General features: G+C 53.2%; 1 protein-coding gene across 10 annotated transcripts; it reads right to left on the reverse strand.

The window, feature by feature from the left end:
- Nucleotides 1-1,275: 1,275 nt before the first annotated feature.
- On the reverse strand, nt 1,276-22,244 carry Grk2 (G protein-coupled receptor kinase 2). 10 transcript variants are annotated; one of them, XM_087629678.1, is made up of 22 exons: nt 22,189-22,244; nt 21,785-21,913; nt 9,963-10,039; nt 7,987-8,060; nt 7,763-7,864; nt 7,569-7,643; nt 7,366-7,427; nt 6,791-6,842; nt 6,436-6,527; nt 5,971-6,070; nt 5,808-5,886; nt 5,592-5,722; nt 5,256-5,350; nt 5,077-5,184; nt 4,839-4,905; nt 4,447-4,547; nt 3,725-3,791; nt 3,550-3,645; nt 3,129-3,291; nt 2,845-2,981; nt 2,642-2,755; nt 1,287-2,562 (listed from the first exon to the last, which is right to left on the reverse strand). In XM_087629678.1, the coding sequence occupies exons 2-22, from the start codon at nt 21,895-21,897 to the stop codon at nt 2,398-2,400; spliced, it is 2,070 nt and encodes a 689-aa protein (XP_087485804.1). In that variant the 5' UTR covers nt 21,898-21,913; nt 22,189-22,244; the 3' UTR covers nt 1,287-2,397. The 10 variants fall into 10 exon arrangements, with proteins under 10 accessions (NP_036908.2, XP_087485804.1, XP_087485764.1 ...); XM_087629638.1 differs by having other exon boundaries at nt 22,184-22,244; XM_087629610.1 differs by having other exon boundaries at nt 22,177-22,208.
- Nucleotides 22,245-22,767: the final 523 nt, after the last annotated feature.

Below are 22,767 nucleotides of genomic sequence, written 5' to 3' on the forward strand. Positions count from 1 at the left end.
CAGGCCACCTGTGCTGAGCTATCTCATCTCTTTGTTTTGTCTTTTGAGACAGGGTCTCACTAAGTAGCCCTGACTGTCCTGGAATTCTCTTTGTAGACCAGCTAGCCCCAAACTCATAGATTTACCCAGCAGTACTCCCAAGTGCTGGTGTTAAATGCGTGCTCTACCAGGCCCAGCTCTACCTTACCTCCTGACTAACAACATGGCTTCCCTCATATGCTCCATATTCTCATCCCTAGGCATGGCCCAGCCTACTACACTGTTCCCATTTTCTCCTCTCTGGCCTTTCAGTTCTTCCTTCACTGTCACCAATTACAAGGACATCTTTCTTGGACAGAAGGAATGGCCCTATCTCCCTACTTCTTGCACTGACCAACTATTTGTTTTAGAGCAAGTTCTAATGACCTCAGCCTGCCCTGAAACTTGAGACCTAGCCAGATATGGTAGCAAACACTTGAGAAATGGAGGCAGGAGGATAAAGAGTTCAAGGCCATCCTTAGCTACATAGTGAGTCTGAGGCATTATAACCTCTGCTAACCACCCAGAGTCAAGCAAGTTCAGCCCTCAGTCTGTTCATAGCTCCCGGATGCAGTCACTGAGTAATCTGGGACTGTGCTAAGTTAAGGCTAGCCATTCAGGGCCACAAGGCCTGGTTCCTTCCATTGTGTATTGCTGTCTTATTATACTCATTAAGTGCCTGACCATTTCTGCTGTTAGGAACATCTCCACTAATGACCACATTACTGCTGGAGGTCCAGTTCAAATGCCACTTCATCCAAGACCCCACAGTATCTGCCCCAGAACTGTCTCCTCTGTGCACTGAACAGGGAGGACAGTGGTGCTTACATGTTGTCACTGGCTGCAATGGCCTGGAGCAAAGACACAGGAAAAAGATAGTTCATTCTCAGGAAAGGTAGACTTGATGCTGAGGTACTCAAGCCCAGAGACCCCGGTACAGGTTACATAGTGAGGCCACAGAGAGAGCAATGCTAGACACAGTCAAAGGCCCAGAGATGCAGTGTGGAGGAGAAAAAGGGGATTAACGCAGTGCTTGATGTGCAGGGGGACTTGCTAAGACCAATATGTCCCCAGCTATTCCAAACATGACAGCTGACATGGACTACGGGCCACTCCTGCTTATCACTCCTGCTTATCTGGGAGGTGGACAGAATAGTCTACTCCTCTAGGGAGGGAAGGATGGTTACTAAGATCCTCTCCTTTCAGGCCCCAGACTGAAGTGACTGAAAAGTGGTCACCAGACACAAAGAGTCTGAGACAGCAAGGAGTCAGGCACCATTTTTTATAAAAACGCATAGTCTCATTTTCCACTCTTTAAAATCACATTCAAAAATCGGCAAAGAAACGCCCCAGGAGTGAGTAGACAATAGGGGAGGGTGCGCCCACCCAGCCCCAGAGGGAGAGGGCGCGACACCACACACAGCTGCGCGACTGGCACAAGGGGGCATGCGGTGGGCAAGGTGGCACCTGTGGATGGTGGCCACTGACATGACATGGGCTAGGGGGCTGGACAGTGTGGGTGGGGGCACACTGACCAGCCAGGACAGGGAGGGCCGGCCCCAGCTGGGTTCTTATGCTGTGCCACCCACCTGCCCAGGCTGTCCCACTGTGGTCCTGGGCAGATGAGCCTCACCCAGCCCAGAGTTAGGGATCTAGGTTCAGGCTAGGCCAGTGTGGCCCAACAATCTACAGTCGTTTTTCTATGCTCCTGAGTCCAGGCACGCAATGGGAAGAGGGGACTTGCAGGGAGGCCAGCAGCAGCCACTGCCAATGGCAGCCTCCTGATGAGGCAGGTGTCACACACAGGCTTTTCCTAAACAAGGACCCAGGAGCCCGTCACTGTGGGAGACCGCCAAGTCTGGGGAGACAAGGGCCTTCTCTCACCAGTGGCAAGAGGGCAGGACAGAGAGGTCTGTCCCTCTGTGGCATGGGAGCTATGATAGGAAAGTTCAAGTAGTATCCCTGTGTTGCACCTTCCTAGGGTAGGGGTGCTGGGCCACCCAGCTGGGCCTCAGGCTGAGTGTAGCCCACAGAGCCTGAAGTGACACACCCACCGACTGTGGCTTCACCCCATGGAGGGGCAAGAGGGCTGCTGAGGGTTGCTCCTCTTCCCAGTAGGAAGATACTGGGAGCAAGGACCCTAGGGGGATGCGGTGGGGGCGGGGCAGGGGTGCTAGACAGTGGCTGGGTTGGTGGCAGCAGGAGCTGAGGCAAGCAGGCCCCTCCCTGGGGGCTGGGCCAGGCTGGGGCCACAGGAAATCACAATAATTACAAAATAAAACCTTTTCCGCTTTGCGGGAAAACAAATAATAAAAATTCAACAAAATAAATTAGAGGTTTATAAAAGGCGGGTGGGCAGGCGGGCAGCAGATGGGTGAATCAGAGGCCGTTGGCACTGCCACGCTGAATCAGTGGCACCTTGCTCAGCTCCACCACAGGTGAGCGTGGCTTGTTCTTCATCTTGGGCACTCGCTGCACCAGCTGCTGGGCCTCACGGTAAGCATCGCGCAGCTCTTTTTTCCATTGCACCAGCTCAGGGTCACTCTGTACACATCCAGGCTGTCAGTCTCTGCTGGCACCCACCCACCCACCCGCACCCTAACCTCCCCTCCCCCGCTCTTACATCACACTGCAGGACAAACTGCTTGCCACCTCGGATCTTAAGCAGGAGACACTTGCGTTCCTTGATCTGTGTCTCTTCCACCGACTGGATCTCTTCCATGGTCAGGAGGCTCTGCTGCAAGGTGGGAAGACAGAGCAGGCTGTGAAGGAAGGCCCTGAAACCCACCCAGTACCCACACCACGTCCTAGCAGAACCTTTCTTACCGGAGCCTCGCCTTCACCCCTCCACTCAAGCCGGTTGGGGAACAGGTAGAAGTATCGCCGCTGCCACTGGGTCAGGAAGGGGTTGCCCATCTTGGACATGTAGCCATGCATGATGCAGTCCTTACCCAGGGCGTAGTCTGTACAAGAGATGGGTGCAGGCTCAATACCCCACCCCCACCCAGACACTTGCTGGCTGTGGTCTTGGTCAGTTTCTTAGCAGAGCCCGCTTCTCATTTCTGCAGTGTGCAACAGGCCGGGCTTCCCCCACGGTCTTAAGTCCTCACCCTCCTCGTGGCCCAGCTGTTTGTTTTTGGCTTTCTTCCGTGCCTCCAGCCGGTCTGTCTCAGCATTGATGGTATCAAAGACAGTCTCTGCCACCTCCTGTTGCCACCGCTCAGAGATGGTGAGAGGGAAGTTGCGGTACAGTTCCTGGTCACTGTCCAGTAACTTCACCAGGTGGACATGGCAGGAGCACATGGATAGACAAAGGGTGCCAGGACATTATCAGTCACAGGCCTGTGTAGGGCCCTAAGCTAGGGATCGTCTCATGAAACCACCCTCCCCAGGGAGGCTGGGGGATGGGGAAGTATGGCCCATGGCTCACAGGGTAGCCAGTGTCTCACAGGGGCAGAGAAGGGGCAAGGGCCATCCAGACCAGACCAGACCAGACCAGGTCCAGGGGTCAGGGCCAAGCAAGGTGCATACCTTGATTCCTTTTGTGTCCTCCTCATCAAAGGAGCCAATGTCAAAGGCGTCCGCTGCATTCACCTCCCCGCGTGGGGGGATCAGTGGAGGAGGGTACTGTGCAGAGCAGAGGCTGAGCATCAGCATGGGTGAGGGGCCATGGGGTTTCCCATCCTACCCCTGGATAGACTTTTACCTTCTGTAAGAAGACCATCTGCCAGTCCAGGGAACGGAAGAAGGGGCTTTCTTTTACCTCTTGAGCCCTATGGAGAAACACCCGTCACCTGGGCTCTGCACTACCCACGATGAGCTAGGTCCAAACTGTGGGGTCACCAGCTTAGGTCTGACTCCTGACTCAGCTACCTTTTGGTCTGTGACCTTAGGCAAGTTCTGGAACTCTCAGCCAATTTGCTCATCTCTAAATGGGAGAAGCAGCTCTCACATCCTGGGGTTGATGTGAGTTTTAATACTACTTTGTCTGATAATTAACAGATATCCCGGTAGACCTACAAAGTTGCTATTAAGCTGGGTGTGGTGGTACATGCCTTTAATCAGAGGCAGACGTGTTCAAGGCCAGCCTCAACTACAGAGTAAGACTAACCTGGCTTACATGAAACCTTGTCTCAAAAAATACCCTCCCCCCTATGCAAAAAAAAAAAAAATAGTCTTTGCTACAAAGATTTTCTCTGAACCCTTTGAAAGCCCATCCTCAGTTGATTCGAACTGTGACACACTCAGCTGCCCTGCTACCTTCAGGGCATAGGGCCATGACCTCCCTTGTGAGCTCCATGGAGGGGTTTAAATGAGGGGACACAGCCACTGTTCTAAGGGGGCACAGCCAGAGGCCAACCAGGCTGGTCCAACAGACCACAGCAAAGACTGAGGAAGTCCACATGGTGGAGAGGTCAGAATGCTCACCCACGGCCCAGACAGCCTAGTCTCCGATTGACATCCCTCTGCAGCAAACCTTCCAGCAGGGATCGGAGTTCAGGGGAGAAGGAGTCAGGCAGCTCAACAGCCTTTCAGGACAAAGAGAAGGAGGGTGTCAACAGAAGCCAGGAAGAGTGAGCCCTTGGTTCTGGGGGAGGGTGAGAGGCCAGCAGAAGGAGATGAGGCCCAGCTTCCTACTGGTTCTCACCAAGTGTGAGCTCTGACATCATAAACAAGGCAAGAGGCTACAGGGCAAGAAGCCTATCCCTTAAGGAAGGGACAGAGAAGGGATGACTGGCTCAAGAGCTCTGCTGGCTAGAGAGAACCAGGAGTTTATGCTTCTGGCATCACATGCACCTTCACTGCACTCTTACACTTACCATTGTCAATGTCATGCGGTCAATCTCATGCTTGTCTTTGGTCTTGTGCTGCCGGAAGGGGCTGTGTCTGGACAAGAGGTCAAAGACCAATGTCAAAAAACAAGAATGGGAAAAGTGAGGAAGAATGATGGATGAGGCTGGTAAGAGATAAGGGAGGCTCCACCTCTAATACCCAGGCCATAGAGGGCTCCCCTCTACGCTACCTATCTGTACCGGCCACCTGGGATAGCCTACTCACCCCCGCAACAACTTGAAGAGCATGCAGCCCAGGGAGAACCAGTCGGCACTGCTGTCATAGGCCACGCCCTTCTGTAGGACTTCCGGGGCCATGTACCCGTGTGTGCCCCTATGGGAGCACAGGCTATAAGTGAAGTGGAGGAGGGTTGGGAAGGGCATGGGGGATGGTTAGGCACTCACACACTGGCATGAGGCTTCTTCTTGGAGAAGTCACAGGCTAGGCCCAGGTCTGAGATTCTCACATGGCCATGCTCATCCAGGAGAATGTTGGCTGGCTGTGAAGGAAGCCCAGAGAGCTGCTGAGCCAAGAGGAGGCCAGTTTGGGCCCTCACTGGAGGGAACTATAGGTTTTTGGGACAAGGCCCCAGGTAGGACATCCCCTCTCCCTCCCACCCCACCCCATTACAACTGAACTCAGAAAGAGGCTCAGGCAGGAAGGGGAGGGGGGTAAGGCAGGAAGATAGGCTGGCCTTGTTGCAGGCCTAGAGGGAAAGATGCATAGCAGCAGCCCCTCACCTTTAGGTCCCTGTAGACTACAAAGCGATTGTGCATGTGTTCAAGGCCCAGGATGATCTCAGCTGCGTAGAAGCGCATGTCGGCTTCAGAGAAGACTCCATGCTGAGACAAGTGGTAGTGCAGGTCCCCACCTGAGGGGCAGCCCCCCAGGTGAGACTCAGCTTCCTGCCCAGGTCCAGCCCTAGGTCCACCCCCTAGGGCTGGTCCTGAGCTCACCGTTCATGAGATCCAGGATGAAACTGAGCTTGTCTGGTGTGTGGAATGCATATGACATGCACACGATGAAGGGGCAGTCCTAGGAGGGAGGGGAAGGTGAGCACAGGTGGCTGAGGCTTGGGTCAGAGGTCACTATGGAGGCCCACTTGGCCACCCAACTCACCCCAGTGCTGACGAGGGAAAGCATGATCCGCTCGTTCAGAGCCAGGGTCTCTCCCTGCTTCATCTTGATGCGTTTCTTGTCCAGACACTTCATGGCGTACCTATGATGGGGGAGTAGGTCAGCTATGTCAGCAGCCCTGCAGGGTAGAGCCCCAGGCTGCTTCAGTAGGCTGCTGCTGAGACCAGATGCAAGACTAACCACATGACACAACCAGTGCTTTAGAGAGGGCAGAAGGTGCTGGCAAGTTAGTCTCTGAGGAGCCTGAGGGAGATAGCATAGCCAAAGCAAAACAGGGAGGAGGGGACAGTGGCAGGAGTCACTCCTAGGCAGAGATTCAGGATGACAAGCTTGGGACGCTGACCCCCGTAACAGCTCTTCTTTAGAAGGCCCCAGTCCCTCATATCTCTAGAAGTCTGACTCCTCCCTCGGGCACCCCACCCAGTTCCAGCTGATTAGGGTGCTCACATCTTGCCTGTGTCTGCTTTCCGGCACCCATAGACCTCACCGAAGCCCCCACGCCCGATGATTCGATGCACACTGAAGTCATTCATGGTCAGCTGCAGAGTGGCAACAGCCAGGGTCACTGCAAGCCTCCTCGGCCCCACAGCAGAGGCATTTGGGCAGCAGGGACAGGCCTTGGTACCAGGGTCCCCTACTCCTGTGATCTAGACACACACTTACCTTTCTCTAGCCTCTCCTACTGGGATCCCAGCACGGGCCCTCCTTCCCCCAGAGCCACCACTGTGGGGCTGATGGCAAAGCCCTGGCCACTGCATTTCCCCAAGGTCCCCTGGCAGACCAGCTCCCTAAACCCACTCACGTGGATGTTGAGCTCTACATTCTTCCACTGGCAGAACCGTGTGAACTTGTCACTGGGAAAGAAGGAGGACACACACTCAAGCAAGCATCGAGGCATTGAGAGGTCATCAGAGCCTGTTCCACCCACTGCCCACTGTCCTGACACATGGACACAGAGACATCCTGAGCCTAGTCAGGCCACAAGCCTCAGCAGCCTGAACCATATCGTCCTGCTAGGATCACAGAAATGGTTTCCAGTCAGACCTCCACCAAGGCATAACACCTGCTGCTCACATACCCCCAGCCAAGGGCTCATTCCCAGTGCTGTCACCTTGTCAGACCCTACTGCCTATGGCTGTGACTGAAAATGCTGCTCCTAGCATTCTGTCTAGACTCTGGTGGTTCATACCACAGAAGGAAGTGTGTACTTTAGGGTCTAGCCCTGCCTCCATAGCACAGGGAGACACAGGGTGGAAGAAGAGGACATTAGATCTATGTGATCCCCTGTGATGGGGCAGGGAGAGACCCCACACCTGGCAGCTCAGAGCCAAGCAGGCTGCCTGTCCGAAGACCATTTATCTTGCTTCTCCTACTCACCTCTCAATGAACTTGTGGAACACATCCCCTCGGAGGTTCTGACAAATCTCCTCAATGTATGGCTATGGGGAGAGAGCTGGGAGTCAGTGACCAAGTCTATTAGCCCCTGGTGACCCAGGTCCTGCATCCAGCCCCAAGCTCCAGGACCCCAGCTGTCTTAAGTGGGCAAGATGGGGGCAAGAGGAGAAGTGCCCAGCACGAACCTGGAAGAGATCTGGAGGTACCTGCTTCTTCACCAGGTGGCCCTGGACATGCTCCGTGGCATTCTTTGAAAAGGGCTGGAGAGGACAGAGGTGGCTGTGAATCCTATACAAGGCCCTTTCTTCTCTTGTAACCCCAGGTTGCTGGGGGTCAACACATGAGTTCACACCCCAAAACAGCTGACCAGGATACTCACATGTGAGCAGGCCAGCAGTTCTTTCATGATGTAGGAGTCAAAGATCTCCCGGCTGCGGACCACACGTTCCTCCTCCGTCTCCAGCTTCTCATATTTCTTGATCTGGTGGAAGGAACACCTACAGATGATGATCTGTGGCCAAGGCACAAGGCTAGATGCCAGGTGTCTCACAGACACAGCATGTGCTTACACACCCTTATCTCAGTAGGCCTTGCCCATCTTACCTCTTCATAGAACTCCACCAAGGGCTTGGCCTCTTCCAGATGGTTCAGGCAGAAGTCCCGGAAAAGCAGGTATCCTGAAAGCAAGTCTGGTTACGCTAAGCCATGCACACCCTCCTCTAAGGGGCCTTCTAATCACTATGAGTGGAGTGAGCTTGGGGATTCCTGGACAAAACTAGTCAGGGCAGTAGCAGAGACCATCTGTACTGTAGGAAGGGTCTGGGCAATGTGGCCACTTAGGCTGCCACCAGCCTAACAAGTTCCACATTCCAGGTTAGGGTCCTTATACTTCTGTCCTATCCCCAGAATATCGCCTCTGTAGATGATGGCTAGAAAATGCTGGCACTATGGCAAGGTATGGAGGAGAGTGGGGTTGGCTCTGGCATTAGGCAGTCGGTCGGGGCAGTGCTATGCTCTAACCCGTCTGTGCTGGAGACACTATCTACTCTGGGCAGCAGTCAGGTTCTTGGTGGAGATGGCATGATGGACTGGTCAGGCTGTAACAGGAGGGACATGGCACACAGGACAGAGTGCCTCTCCCTACACTCCTTCACATCTAGAGGATTTTCACAGTATCTCTCAGAGAAAGGCAATTCCAGTTGGGAAAACTGAGGCTCAGGGACACCCGTCATACGAACTCAGAGCTGTCTAAGCCATTGGAAGATCCCTGGAAAAGTCAGGCCAAGGGTGGAGGTCTCAGAGTAGCTTCCAGACGGCAGAGCTGAGAGTGGCTTCCCCGTCAGGCCGCTAGTCCAGCAGGAATGCCTGAGGGTTTTGTTGTTGTTTTGTTTTGGAGACAGGGTTTCTCTGTGCAGCCCTGGCTGTCCTGAAACTTTGTAGACCAGGCTGGCCTTAAACTCAGAGATCTGCCCGGCCTGTCTCTACCTACCAAGTGCTGGATTAAAGGCTTGTGACACCACTGCCCAGCTGGGATGGCTGAGTTAAGCTGGGTGGCTTTCTATGCCTCTCTGAGGAGCACTGGTGGCCTAGTGTTATTAATGGCCTCTAGTCAGGCTTTTCTGCTAATGCTTAAAGCCATCAATTCTTCTAAGGGCAGTCTGGTGGAACCTTCCAGTGACTTGTGAACAAGCCTTGTGGAGAGAGGTTTGATATTACAAAGCACTCTTACTGACATCACTGACTCAGGTCCATCCTGTCTGCTGGAGCAATTGGGCTCAAGGTCCCATTTCTCAGATTTGAAGAACTTTTGAGGCTCAGAGAGGAGAGGCAACTTGCCCAAAGCCAGAGAGTACAGACCTGTACCCCCAGGCTGTATTCTTTCTGGCCTACTGCTCAACTAAGGACGACTTCCAGTGCCTGATCCTTCCAGGACACCCTCAATTCCATCCTGAGATCCTACCCTCAGGAAGCCCAAATCTAAGGCTGAGGCCCTGTGTGACTACAGTGGCTTCCTGGGACATCACCCCAAGCTTGCCCTTTAGGCTGGGCATTGGTGTAGATAGCATGACACTTCTAAGATAACCCAAGTTTACCAGCCCCCCCCCCCCACACACACTCTCACACTCACACCAGAGGAGGAAGGATGGAGGGGCCAGCTCTGAGGCAGGTTGCTCGCTTAGGGCCTGGGGGGTGTGAGGGGTGGAGGCGGGGCCAACCACAGCTCCACAGGCACCACAGGAAGGGCCCCGCCTCTTCCTGTCAGTTCTACCAACGGCCCAAAGCAGCTGTGGCTGCGCCAAGGGGAAGCTGCAACTCTCAAAAACAAAAACCCCAAAGGAGGAACTTCCCTGGCGCCTGGGGAAGACTGATGGGTCCCCACCCCCACCACAGGGCTCCCTGGGCAGAAGCCAGGGGCTGGGAGGCACAAAGGGTCACCATTCTTTACTGGAGGGGGAGCCTGAGTAGTGGGGAAACTTCTGGGGCAGGGGTACATGGCACAACCAGAGGCAGGATAACAGGAAGCTGGCCCCAGAGTTCTCTTGGAGAGACCTCAGCGTGGGAGAGGTGCCTGTACTTACCTAACTTCTGTGAGAAGATCTTTTCAAAGGTCACTTCTCCTCGATCCTCTAGATACTTCTGCATGACGCTGCGGATGCTGAAAGCCAAGGAGTACAATGAGCAGGGCCCACAGAGACCTTGGGCCAGAAGTCTGGATCAAGGCACTCATTTTCTATAACGAATGTATTAACACACACACATACACATGAGTATCAAGGTGTGTAGAGGTCAGAGCAGAACTCATGGGAGTTGGTTCTCTCCTTCAATGAGTCCCAGAGATCAAACTTAGGCTGCCAAGCTTAGGAGCAACACTTTATTCCTTTACCCACTGAACCATCTCTCCTAGGTCTTTTTTTTTTTTTTTTTTTTTTTTTTTTTTTTTTTTTTTTTTCCGGAGCTGGGGACTGAACCCAGGGCCTTGTGCTTGCTAGGCAAGCACTCTACCACTGAGCTAAATCCCCAACTCCTTCCTAGGTCTTTTTTTAAAAAGAGTTATTTATTATATTTAAGTACACTGTAGCTATCTTCAGACACACCAGAATAGGGCATCAGATCAGATGGTTGTGAGCCACCATGTGGTTGCTGGGATTTGAACTCAGAACTTGTGGAAGAGCAGCCAGGGCTCTTAACCACTGAGCCATCTCTCCGTGCCCCCTGCCCTCCTTTTTTTAAAGATAGGACCACATCTGGTATCATACACCCTTAATCCCAACAGAGGCAGTGGATCTCTTCAAGGCCAGCCTGGTTTATAGAATGAGTTCCAAGACAGCCAGAACTACAGAGAAACCCCATTTAGAAACAAACAAGCAAACAAACAATGCTAGAATGACATCCTATAGCCCAGGCTAGACCATGTCTGTTTGGAATGGAACCACTCTTCATCTCAGTGTCATCACATCCTCTAGGGAGCTCCTAGCCCTTCGGCTAGCCTGGTCACTCATTCTGTCCACAGGTTACTTCAGCAGATCCTCGTTTGTGCCTACTGTTTACAGAGGTGTGTGTCACATACTGCTAATGCTGACTCTGGAAAAGCCAGGACGAGTCCATTGGTTGGATAATGGACAGAACAGCAGAATGTGGCCATCTTATGGTCTGGCAGTAGAAGGAAGGGAGCACTGATACTTGACAGGTTGAGGACCAGGACCAGGTAATGAATGGCGGCCTCAGAGCACTCAGAGCTGTATGAAGCCATCCACATGACTCCAAGACAGGTTCACTGGCAGACTCAGGTTTGTGGGTACTAGAGACTTGGGGGAAACTGCCAAAGGGGCCATGGGTTTTTTTTGTTGTTTGGTTGGTTATTTTGTGTATGTAGGTCAGAGGACAACTTCTAAGAGTCGGTTCTCTCTTCCCTTATGTGGGTTCCAGGGGTCAAACTCGGGCTGTAAAACTTGGTATCTTTTTGTTTGTTTGTTTGTTTTTGTGTTTTAATAGCTGAGCCATGTCAATAGCCCAGGGGTAGGGTTTCCTTGGGAAGTGATAGGATGCTAGGGGTGAGGACAGCATAATAAAGTGAACACATGTTATACAGAAAACACCAAATTCTTCTTTACTTCCTGGTGGTCTTGGAGGGACAGGGCTTTGCTGTGGTAGTTGAGGATGGCGCAATCCTTCAGAGTGCTGGAGTCACAGGCATACATCACGGCACCAGCTTTGAATTGCACTCCTTGATGACTTTATATTGTATTTCATCAGCTTTGAATTGATTCCTTAATGACTTTATATTGTATTTCATCAGCTTTGAATTGAATCCTTAATGACTTTATATTGTATTTCATCTTCATCCTAGCACTCAGGTATATCGGGGTTCAAAGCCAGCCTAGGTTACGAGACCCTGTCTCAAAAAAGGAAAGTTCAAGCCTCAGTTTGTGTGTCCCTAACACTTGGATAAAAACATGTCCCCTGCCTAGACCACCTGGTTAGACCACAGCAGAAAAACTGATCACCAGAGTTCCTGAGACATTTTCACAACCACCACCTTGTTTACTCATTGCGACACTGCACAGCCTGGGGAGATCTCACCGAGCTACATTCCATACTTCAGAGGCCTCCTTGTCCTCACCCTCCTCCTCTTCTGGGCCACTTGCATCCTGGACCTGCCGACCTGTCCCAACATCTCTTCAGAGAACACACAGCTGCCCAACTGAGGGCGTGAGAAGCCAGGGGATGTGCTAGGCCAAATCCTAGAGAATGTGTGGAACCCCAGCAGGCCTCTGCCCAGGAAACTAAGGCCCCACACCACAGTTCAGTTTTCTGTGCTCGCCTCTACCTCCCCTAGACTCCCAAGCAAGTTAAGCACACACTAGCCTGGTCACTTAGAGTCAGGCACTGTTCATGGAATGACACCTTTACCTACTTCTAGGTAGGTCTTTCCCGGATACAGGCCACTGGAATGTGGTATCAGTGGGTGCTAAAGCCTTGGGGGCCTGTGGTAAAATCAGCTCTGGGTGGTGGGGAGCTGCTGTGTAGAGATGTAGACTTTTGCTGGCTTCCTGAAGTGCAAACAGGATGTCACCAGGTGGTGAAGCCCAGGAAAAGGGCTGGGAGTATTAAGACAGGTGGAGAAAAACTGGCCCAGCAACAAAAGGCCCACAGGATAGAGAAGGTACAGCAAAACCCCATGGAGGAAAGGACAGGAATAGGGTGCTAGGGGATTTCAAAACCAGAGTCCAGCCTGAAGGTATGGCCCTAGGAGGCTGGATGTAAGGCAGAGCAGAGACCCCATGGGGTCACTATGTGAAAAAGTCCAGGTAGACACTGCTAAGGTGAGAGGGAAGTGAGGCTGGGGAGGTGACGCAGTCCGCTGAGCTGTGGGTATAGGAAGGGTGTCTGCCAGCCATACGTTACACTCTGAGCTTCCAGAGTGTACAGGGTTAGGAAAGATGACAGCTATGGTCAAAAGTAAAACTGGGGGGGGGGGGTGTTGGGGATTTAGCTCAGTGGTAGAGGGCTTGCCTAGCAAACGCAAGGCCCTGGGTTCGGTCCCCAGCTCCGAAAAAAAGAAAAAGAAAAAGAAAAAAAAAAAAAAAAGTAAAACTGGGGAGAGTGGTGCCTGGGTTGCAGTCTCCAGGCCCAGCCCTTCCAGAAAGGCCTCTCACCATAGTAAAACATGCTGAGCTGCCCAGGGCCCAGTCCTGAAACTGTGACCCTCTCAGCTTCCCTAGAGGCTGGGAGATACCACAGGTCTACCAAAAGCTGTCTCTGACAGGAAGTGGGGCTCTGATGACCAGACCAGGTCTTGGTGACTCTGGGCTTCCAGCCTGCAACTCCTACCCAAACCCAGACCCTCCTATACAGTTGCCTCACACCTGGTTCCCTCTGGTAATGCAGAGGCACCAAGGTCAAATGCGCCCTTCATCTACACTGGGCCAACTTCTCTTCCTGGGGACCATCCATATCAACATACGTCCCTGTCTTCAGAAGATTCAGAGGGCTCAGAATAAATAGGATAGACTAAACCTCACAGACATGTATGAACAACAGGAACCTGGAGAAAAACTTTTAGTTTGAGAAAGAGTCCAGCTGGGTGGTCCGCACCTAAATTTCCAGCACTCAGAGGAGACTGAGGCAGGAGGTTTTCTCAAACCTCCTATCTCAGACAAAACTCAGTGAAATAAATCAGATGCAGCCCACTCTCTGCCTGCAGATGGCAGCCTGGCCAGGCAACTCTGCCCATGGGAGGCCGATCTCTCTGATCTGACAAGAGAGTGGCACTCCCCAAAATACGGCAGGCAGGCACGGAGACGTGAAGCGTAGGAACCTGTACAATCAGGCGCTTGAGTCTCATCTGGCAGACAGGCCAGCAGGGTGAGACCGTCACCGTCCCCAAGCACTGGTCCTGGGTGCTGTGCTCATCACCCAATATTTATATTCTGGAACATTTCGGTCCACAGACAGGCAGACAGGATATGAAGCAGTAAAGTGATGGTGGAGGTGTGTGTGGGGGGGGGGTTGTCAGCTTGTCAGTTCTCCATGCAGTGAAGAGTCAGACGGACATGGTCAGGAAGGGTCAGGTGGGATATATGGCCAGAAAGATGCAGATGACAAAGACCACAGCTGTTAGGGAGACCTCACCAGAAGCAGGGCAGGGCACTGGGAATGGGGGCTCTGGGTACAACTGGGATACCCTCCTAACCCTGTACTGGCTTCTTGAGAACTGACAAAACAGGCTATCTTGGCTGAAGGCATGCCCACACAGGGTCGGGGGCCATGGCCTAGAGCAGCTGAGATATATGTGTATACATGAGCCTAACAGAGACAGTGCTTGTTAAAAGACCCTGCCTTAGACGGCAAGAAGTCAACAAGACAGGACTCTCTGCTTTTCCCCTGGGCCTGGGACCCAACAGGAAGTCAGACTTCAGGCTGGAGACTGTCCTTCCCATGAAGGGCTACACCTGGGCACAGACATATTCTCCCCAGCCCACAGTACCTCATTTTTTTCCTTAAAAGAAAAAATTTTTTTTAAAATTAGTACTACCCCAGAACCAAACATAAGGTCAGGCTTGAGCAGAGCCCTTGAATGGAAGGCCTTCCAGCATGGCCATTTTAGGATTTCCAGTTTATCCTCATGGAGGTAAGAGGCTATGGAAGCTGGCAGATTAGAAAAGGTATCAATGGACAAGATTCCTGGCCAGGAAGCAAGTGCAGGAAGACTTGCACAGGGGGCAGCAGCCTCCTGGATGGGTCCCTGATGCTGACAGTACCTGGACATGTGACATGCTCTGAGTGGCACCTCTGTCCCCACCTAAACCAATAACCCACATCCATCTTGAGGTACATGGTTCTCAAAGTCTCCACTTAGGAAGCTGAGGCCAGCACATAGTAAGTTCTAGCTGGTCTGAGCTACAGAGTGAAAGGCAGTTAAGACTGCCATTACTCTGGAGTGAAAGGCAGTTAAGACTGCCATTACTCTGGGTGGGAGACATCAGAGCCCCTGTGCCTCAGCAGCTGGACCCCCAGAAGGTCATCACAAAGCGTGTTTTCCTCTTTTGACATATGCACATATATGTGTTCACATGAACTTTGGCACATGTGCAGATGCAGGTACATGTAAAGAAGGTGCCGTCAGATCTCTCCCTATCCACATCATTTACCAAGGCAGAGACTTTTCTGGAACTCAGAGCTGGGGACTGAGCTAGTCTAGCTGGTCAGCTTGCCCAAGGGACCCCATGTCTCTGCTGTCCGAGTACTGGAGTTACAAGTGAGCCATAAGCCAGTCTGGCCCTTATGTAGGTGCCAGGATCCAAATTCTAGTCGTCACGTATACAGCAAACTTTTATCTACTGAGCCATCTCTCCAGCCCTATTTTAGTTTTCTGATATAAGGTCTTGCTATGTAGCCCAGGCTGCCCTTAAACTATCTTCCTGCCTCAGCCCCCAGAGTGTTAGAGCATGTGCCACCATGCTCACTCAGCTAAGATACAGACTTCAACGCTGGTTTCCTCTTTTGCAAAACAAGAGTGTCAAGGAAATGGAGTTGTAACTTCTATACGGCATATTAGAAAGCTTGAGGGGCTGGGGATTTAGCTCAGTGGTAGAGCGCTTACCTAGGAAGCGCAAGGCCCTGGGTTCGGTCCCCAGCTCCGAAAAAAAGAACCAAAAAAAAAAAAAAAAAAAAAAGATACACATTTTTCTAGTAAAAAAAAAAAAGTACGATTTATGAGAAAGAACTCAAAATATATTATTTATGGGGTTGGGGATTTAGCTCAGTGGTAGAGCGCTTGCCTAGGAAGCACAAGGCCCTGGGTTCGGTCCCCAGCTCCAAAAAAAGAACCAAAAAAAAAAAAGAAAGCTTGAAAGGTCTAAAGGGGAGGGGGTGCTCCCGGGGTTCCCAGTCTTCTGTGCCATTGTGAGCCTGCTTTTCTCCTCTTAGACATTGAGACATGGTTATCCTAAGCTTTATTATCTGGCATTCCACAACTCCTAACTGCCCACATTAGAACATGATTCTGTGCTATGCTAACCAGTCCACACTCGTCCTGTACTCAAAGGAAGGGGCTATGGCCAGGCAGTCTCAGAGAAGCCGAGCAGTGGCCAGGGCCAGGCCCATTGGCAGGAGGTGAACCCAACAGAGTGGCTGCCACTCCTCGGGCCCAGAGAGCAGCTTTAAACTCCCATGACTCCACCCTAGAGTACAGCAGAGAGCTCCATACCTGTTCTGCCAAAGAATTGAGGGCATCTAGGCACTAGCATGCTTAGTGCCAGGGTGACCTACCCCGTCCCCATTCCTCGCACCTCTAACACCTAGGGTGCCTACAGTTTGAGGAGTAGGCCTGGCCTGACTTCAGGAGTAGGAAGAAGGAACTTCCTCTCTCTTCACAGTGACTAAAGTGAGAGGACAGCAGGAGGGGAGGGAGTGGCATCTAAAAAGAACTTCTCCTAAGAAAGGTACCACGTGCTCAGTATGAGAGCAAGTCCCACACTCTGGCCTGGTGGCCTAGTACGTCAGGTATGTCCTCACAGATGGCTCCCACGCAGGGAGCTCGGCTGTATGGACTGGGAGGGCCTGAAGAAAGGAGTCTGAAGCAAACACACCCATTTTGATAGTAAGACCAGGAGTGGAAGAACCCACTGGAGGTCCACAGTAATCCTATGATAAAGTAAACATCCAAATTGTCTTTGAGTAATATCTCAGCAGGGGATGGGAGGGGAGGGCCTCAGGACCAGGGCTTATTCTACCTCACCAGAGGCCTAGAACATGGCTGCATACCTCCCAGGAGCCTGCCAGGCTAGAAGGAATAGTCCTGGCTGGTACACAGTTCTGGTGTTTGTGTGACGATGACACTGATGTTGTGACACTCAAGAAGCTGGTGCAGAGGCTACAGGTCTCCAGGCTGGTGTGTCTCAGCTGGCCACATTGGGAACTGTCACACTCTGGGAGGGAACAGCTAAAAAGCTGTGGCTGTAGCTGGGGCATTCCCTGGTGGCATTTCCAGGAGCCTGGCACAGAGGTGGCAACAGCAGAAGGAGGTCCCCTGGGGCTTCTTATTAATATTTCTCAATGACTCTCCCCGGGGCTCAACAACGTTCTCAAAGTTCAAGAATGGGGCTACCAACAAAGAGGAAAGGACAAATGTAACCACTATGTCCCAGTGAAGGACGATGCTGGATGACCCCGAGCCCATGGTCAGTGTCCAGCAAGCCCCAGACCACCGGGATCTCCTGCAGGATGTTTAGGAAGAGACACTTCAGCCATCACAAACAAGATGTAAACAGGCACCCTGCACCTTACTGCCTACAAGGACAACAGGAGTTGAGATCTTGTTCGTGTGCATTGAGAACACCATTCTAGGGGTCCTTGCCTGGCAGTCACTGGAAGGAGGTTGTCCCCTATTCTAATTCTGGGGCAGCTTCCACCCTCAGAGAAGTGACCCCCACTTTATCACCAAACACCCACGTCTGCATCACCAATGCCGCCCTTTTCAGTAAGCAGTGATGTGAGACAAGATGTCGTTACGGAAAAATGCTGCTGCCAAACGCCTTACTTTTGGGCTCTCATCTGAAGTGGGCCTGAAATAACCTAAGTGTAACTATCCTGAAGAAACGGCCTTAGGAGGCAGTGGGGAGCACGGAAGGGGCCCAGAGAGAAACCGCAGGTACAGCGGAGGCTGTGCATTCCTCAAAAACCATCACATGCTCTTGGCTCCTGCTGTTTATTCCATAATATCCTGAGAAAAGCAGCCATGTGCAGGCAGCTGGAATTCCCTGGGGCCTTAGGGCTCTCAGCTTCCTACACAGCAACCTGGGCACAAGGAGAAGCTGCTGCAGAGTGTGCCTGCGCTTGACGTCACCCAGGATTTACTACTAGCATGGATTGTGCATTAATAGGACACATCATTCCCAGGCTGACAGAGCCCAGATTCCTGTGCACGGATCCTGACCTGTGATGCTCGCACTCCCTTCAAATTCATTTACTGAGTGCACAGTGGAGAAGCAAGCAGAGCTGAGCAACTTAATAGCAAATCCATGAGAGCCTCGCTCCGGAGAGGAGGACAGATGGGAAAAGGCATCTCGGAGAGCCATTCCCAGGGAGCAGTAGCAGCTTCAAAGGCCCGCAGGGATAGACTGCAGAAAAGATAATCTTGTTTTCAGGGGCAGGAGGGGGTGGGTCTCTGCTACTGGAGTGGAATGTTCTGGTAAGGGGTAAAAGGCTGGCAACTGCAGGCTTTCTGCTAGTGATGGAGAAGTGCAGGGAGGAGGAAGAGCAAAAGCCTCTTAGCTCGCCTTCTCAGCTCGCCTTCCCCCACCAATCTAGGCAGGAAGTCCTGGCTGTAATGAGTTAACAGGAACGAAGAAGCAGAGAAGGAAGAGTAGCAGGGTCTGGGGAGACCGGGGAAACAAGCACGGGGCGGGCAGGGGCGGGCAGCATCAGAGGAAGCTCGTGGTGGGGGAGGGACCAGGAAATAGCCCAGAGAACCAGAAGGCTGCAAGAGGCACCCAGCTCCCACATGCTGCCGCTGGGGCTGCCACTGTCACTGGGGAGAGCAGGGACATCTCCCGGGACCGCCCAGGCAAGGCTCCTCACCCAGGAGCCCTGAGATTAATTACACAGGGCCTTAGTGGTCATATTAAGCAAATGATGCTAATTACAGGACTGCAGCAGCTGCTGGAAAAGAGGCAACAGCATCTGTATGGCGAGGACCACACCTCAGCCCCACAGCCCTGGGAGGTCATTGGTGGCAGATAAACTGAGGCACGTCCAGTCAGGACAAGTGTGCCTGGATCCAGTGTGAGCCAGTGTTGCAGGAGTGAGAAGCCAGGACCCCTGTGTTCTATCCATACAGAACCCCCACCTGAGAGAAGGTTGGGAATGAGTCTGCTTCCCCAGATCCTCTAGGTGACAGAAGGAAGGGGATATCTTTCTGCCAAGTTACAGTGGCACTATGCCCAACAGTTCCCAGTCCCCAACCCTGGGAAATAAGAGCTGCGATGCCAGCCAAGCTCAGCCAAGCCACAACCCTGGGCACCAGCCACAGAGAGGCTGCCAAGATGGCCTACCCCAAAGTGGAACAACTCCCATTGGCATACGGGCACAGGAACGAACCCCATTGCTTCTTTACCTGGCTCTAGCTTCAGGGTGGGGAAGCAGGACCTGTATCTAATGGAGGCCCTGGCATGGGATTGTCCTTCTATCTGTGCATTAGCTCTGCCAGGGCAGCCTGTTTCTGTTTCAGCAACTGGCGAAGGGCTTGGGTCCTGTATACTGTAACCACTGATGATACCAGAAACTGCCCTGCTACTTTCAGGCCACTACCCAAGACCCACAAGCTCCCACGACAAGTGGCTTCAGATTCTGGTCACAAAGCAGTTCTACGGGACTGGGAGGAAGAGACAAAGCACAGGTAGGAAGAGTACTGTGGTCAGGACTCCAGAGATCTGTGATCCAATCCCAGAGCTTCTATGTGACAAGCCTCAAAGCCTCTCGGTTGTAAATGAGAGAAATGCAGTCTGCTGGGCCAGCCAGAGTCCCAGAGTTGTGAAGACAAGACACTCCACACATTGGGACATATTGGGCACACCTGAGACATGATGGTAACCACCTTCAAGGGCAAGAGATCTCTGCCTTGAGAGTGCGCAAAGTACACCATGAAGGGGACCTGCTTTCTTTCCATCACTGGCGGGGGTGGGGTGGGGGGACGGGAGCGGGGGCGGGGTGGGGGAGCATGCATGCCTAGGGCCATGGCTACTGCAAGGCGACTCTTCTGAGCACACCAGTGACCAGAATTAGAGGCTCCTAACCATTCACAGATTGAGCGGTTGGCCCAACAATGTACGACTGATGGTGACCCTGCACCTGTGGTGTCGTTCCCTAGAACTTGCAAGCCAGCTTCAGTTTTGCTCACAGAAATCACCCCATCCTGGTAACTGTTGGCCTTGCCAATTTCACATGTTGGTTTTTGGATCAACTGAGATGACAGATGTCAAAATAAATAATGAATTATTAAACTTTCCATTCTTGTTTGATCGCATCACATCATAGCTGCCGCCATATGAAAAGGTAAAAAGAGAGAGAGGTACAGATCATCATCTGTCAGGGTTCTTGAACACCAGCAGGGGAGACGACCTGAGGTGGGCATCCATTAAGAGCAATTCGTTCTGGGGAAAGACTATCCAGACATGGAGAGTTCTAGAAAAGGCACCACCTCAAACTTTGCAGACCTCCCACCTGCATTAGAATCCCACAGCTGTGGCTACCCAGGAGAGCTCAACAAGTACCCTAGATGCTGACTGCACCTCCCCCACTCTTCCCTCTAAGTTTTGTCATTTCTGAACTCATTTCCATCCTAACTGCTGCTGCCCCTAGACAGCCCCAGCTGACACTCAGTCTAGTTCCTGTTTTGAGAAATCTGATTGCAAATGTCTTAGAAAAAAGGGGGGCCCAACGGCCTCTTCAAAACACAGACCAATTTTTCCTCTACTGGGCACCGTTCTCAGTCAAACTGAAACCCAGTGTGCAGCCACTGGAGGAGGGGCCCAGTGAGAGGCACAGCAGCAAGCCTGCAAGCTGCCCACCCCACTCTAAGGACTGAGGCCACTAGAGGCCTATTTCACACTGCCCACTGGGGGTGGGGGGGAAACTCGCCCCATGTCCTATGACATAGAATGGCAGTAAAATCAGGGCCAGTTCTTGGCTGCTAAAGGGGTTGGTATAAGAAACTGGAGGGACTGGCCTCACCACCCACCATGTGGCATCCTGGTGGGTGGACACATCTCTTCCAGATGCAGGACATCCAGGCCCTTCAGGTCAGGATGAAACATAAAACCAGAAGCTGAGAGCCCTGATGTGGAGGCCAGGTGCCACTGTGGATAACCCAGGTGACACTATACAAGCCATCCAAGTCTGAGCTCTCTCACACATACCTTGTTCTATGGGAACAAAACTACACCTGCCTCACTCACTCTCTGATCTCCTGAGCAGTTCACATGGGAAGATAAGTCTATTTGCCATAGTATACTGGACAAGCCCCAGCTACACCTCTCACATCCTGCCCTACTCTGCACCCACATCCTGGACAGTTTAAACTTTGATACCAGGTGCGATGACATCAGTTGTCTTGCAGAGAGGTGGCAGCACGTCCAGTTGCTGTAGGATGGGAGGTCCCCTGGTCAAAAGTACCCACAAGGAACCACATGTGGGGAAAAGGGTAAAGAAGGGACTTCCCTCACCCGAGCGCAGCCCTCAAGGACGGTACACTGCACTGTCCCCAGAAAACACTCCCAAACCCAATCTCATAGTGACCCCACCGTAGGCGAAAGCAAAAGAAAAAAAAAGTCTCCAGAGTGGTCCTCCTCACTCCACAAACCTCACAAGAGTGTTACCCACTCCAAGGGGAGTGGATAAGGGTAGTGAACACCAACGGGGGTGAGTGGGTGCTGGGAGCAGGAGCAACAGACTGTGTGATACAATCGGGTAAACAGAGGCAGACTTGAGGAAGGGAACCACAAGAGGACACAGAGGGTAGAGGGCAGAGCCAAGCATCAGGGTGGAATGAAGGCTGCAGCAGAGCTTGGGGCTGACAGCGACCAGGCCCGGCAGTGAGATACAGGAAGCGGCAAGGCGGCCCGGGGAACGCGGCTAGGAGCTTGGACTTGGGGCGCTCTGTGCTCACAGACACCAAGCTTGCGGCGGCAGGGGCAGAGGAAGTCTCTGAGTCCTGGGGCGGCCAGGATAATGGGGTCTCCGGGGCAGAAGGTCCCCGGAGTAGAAGGGGTTCTTGGGTCATGGGGCAGCCGGGATAGTGGGGTCCTGGGGCAGAGGGTCCCCGGAACCTAGGACGGAGAGAGGGGTCCCTGGGGCACTGTATCCCGGGGCGGCGCGTGGGGCCCGGCACAGGCGGGCTCACCTGGGCTCTGGCAGCAGGATCTTCTTGCTGGCGCGCGCGGCCGGCGTGGCCTTGCTCTTCTCCATGGCCATCAGGTAGCTCACATCGGCCAGCACCGCCTCCAGGTCGGCCATCTTGGCGGCGGCGGCGCTGTTCCTCCCGCCGCCCGAGGCTCCGCTCCGCTCCCGCTCGCTCGGCCCGGCCCGGCCCGCGCGGCTTGTCGGCCTCGGCGCCGCCGCCGCCCCGCCCGGTCCTCGCTCGTCGCCCGCTCACAGGCGGCGCCGCCCCATGGCGCCGGCTCGGGCCCGGCCCGGCTCGCGCTCCGCTCCCGCCGGGACTGCAGTCGGGGCGCCGCCGCCGCCGCCGCCGCCACCACCACCCGCCCGCCCGCGCCCCGGAGCTGCCGCCGCCGCCTCCGGCCCCGCCTGCCGCGCACAGCGCCAGCGAGCCGCCGAGGGGCCGAGCCGGGCGGGCGGCGGGCGGGCGGGCGGACCGCAGCACCCCCTAGAGGCCGCACCGCTCGTGTCCGGGACACGAGTCTCAGTCCTGGACTGTTGTTACCTGAGTCTTGCACCAGATCGACCCAAGACCCCAAGCCATGGCCACTAACTTGATCGCATCTCCGGATGCTAAACTCCACGCTCCTACTCGGGCCTTTACCCAAGACCGTGGATCATAACAAGAATCCTGACACCGATCAAGACCCCATACTCAAATTTCTGAACATTCTCTCAAGATCATCATCTGACCTGACCTGACCGCAGACCTTGGATGACAATCCTGGACTTCAAACTCCCAACAGGACCCCAGACTCAGATCTTGGGCCACCCTCCTGACCACGAACATTTGTTGTTGTTCTTGTTTTAGAGAGGTTTACCCGTGTAGCCTCGGCTAGTCTGTAACTCACTATGTAGAGCAGGCTGCCCAAGAGATCTGCTTGCTCCCAAAGGCTGAAATGGATTAAAGGCATAGTCCATCAAACCATACTCTGATGAGGGCCGAAC

Source organism: Rattus norvegicus, chromosome 1, assembly GCF_021556685.1.
Source record: "Rattus norvegicus strain SHRSP/BbbUtx chromosome 1, alternate assembly SHRSP_T2T, whole genome shotgun sequence".
Taxonomy (NCBI): domain Eukaryota; kingdom Metazoa; phylum Chordata; class Mammalia; order Rodentia; family Muridae; genus Rattus; species Rattus norvegicus.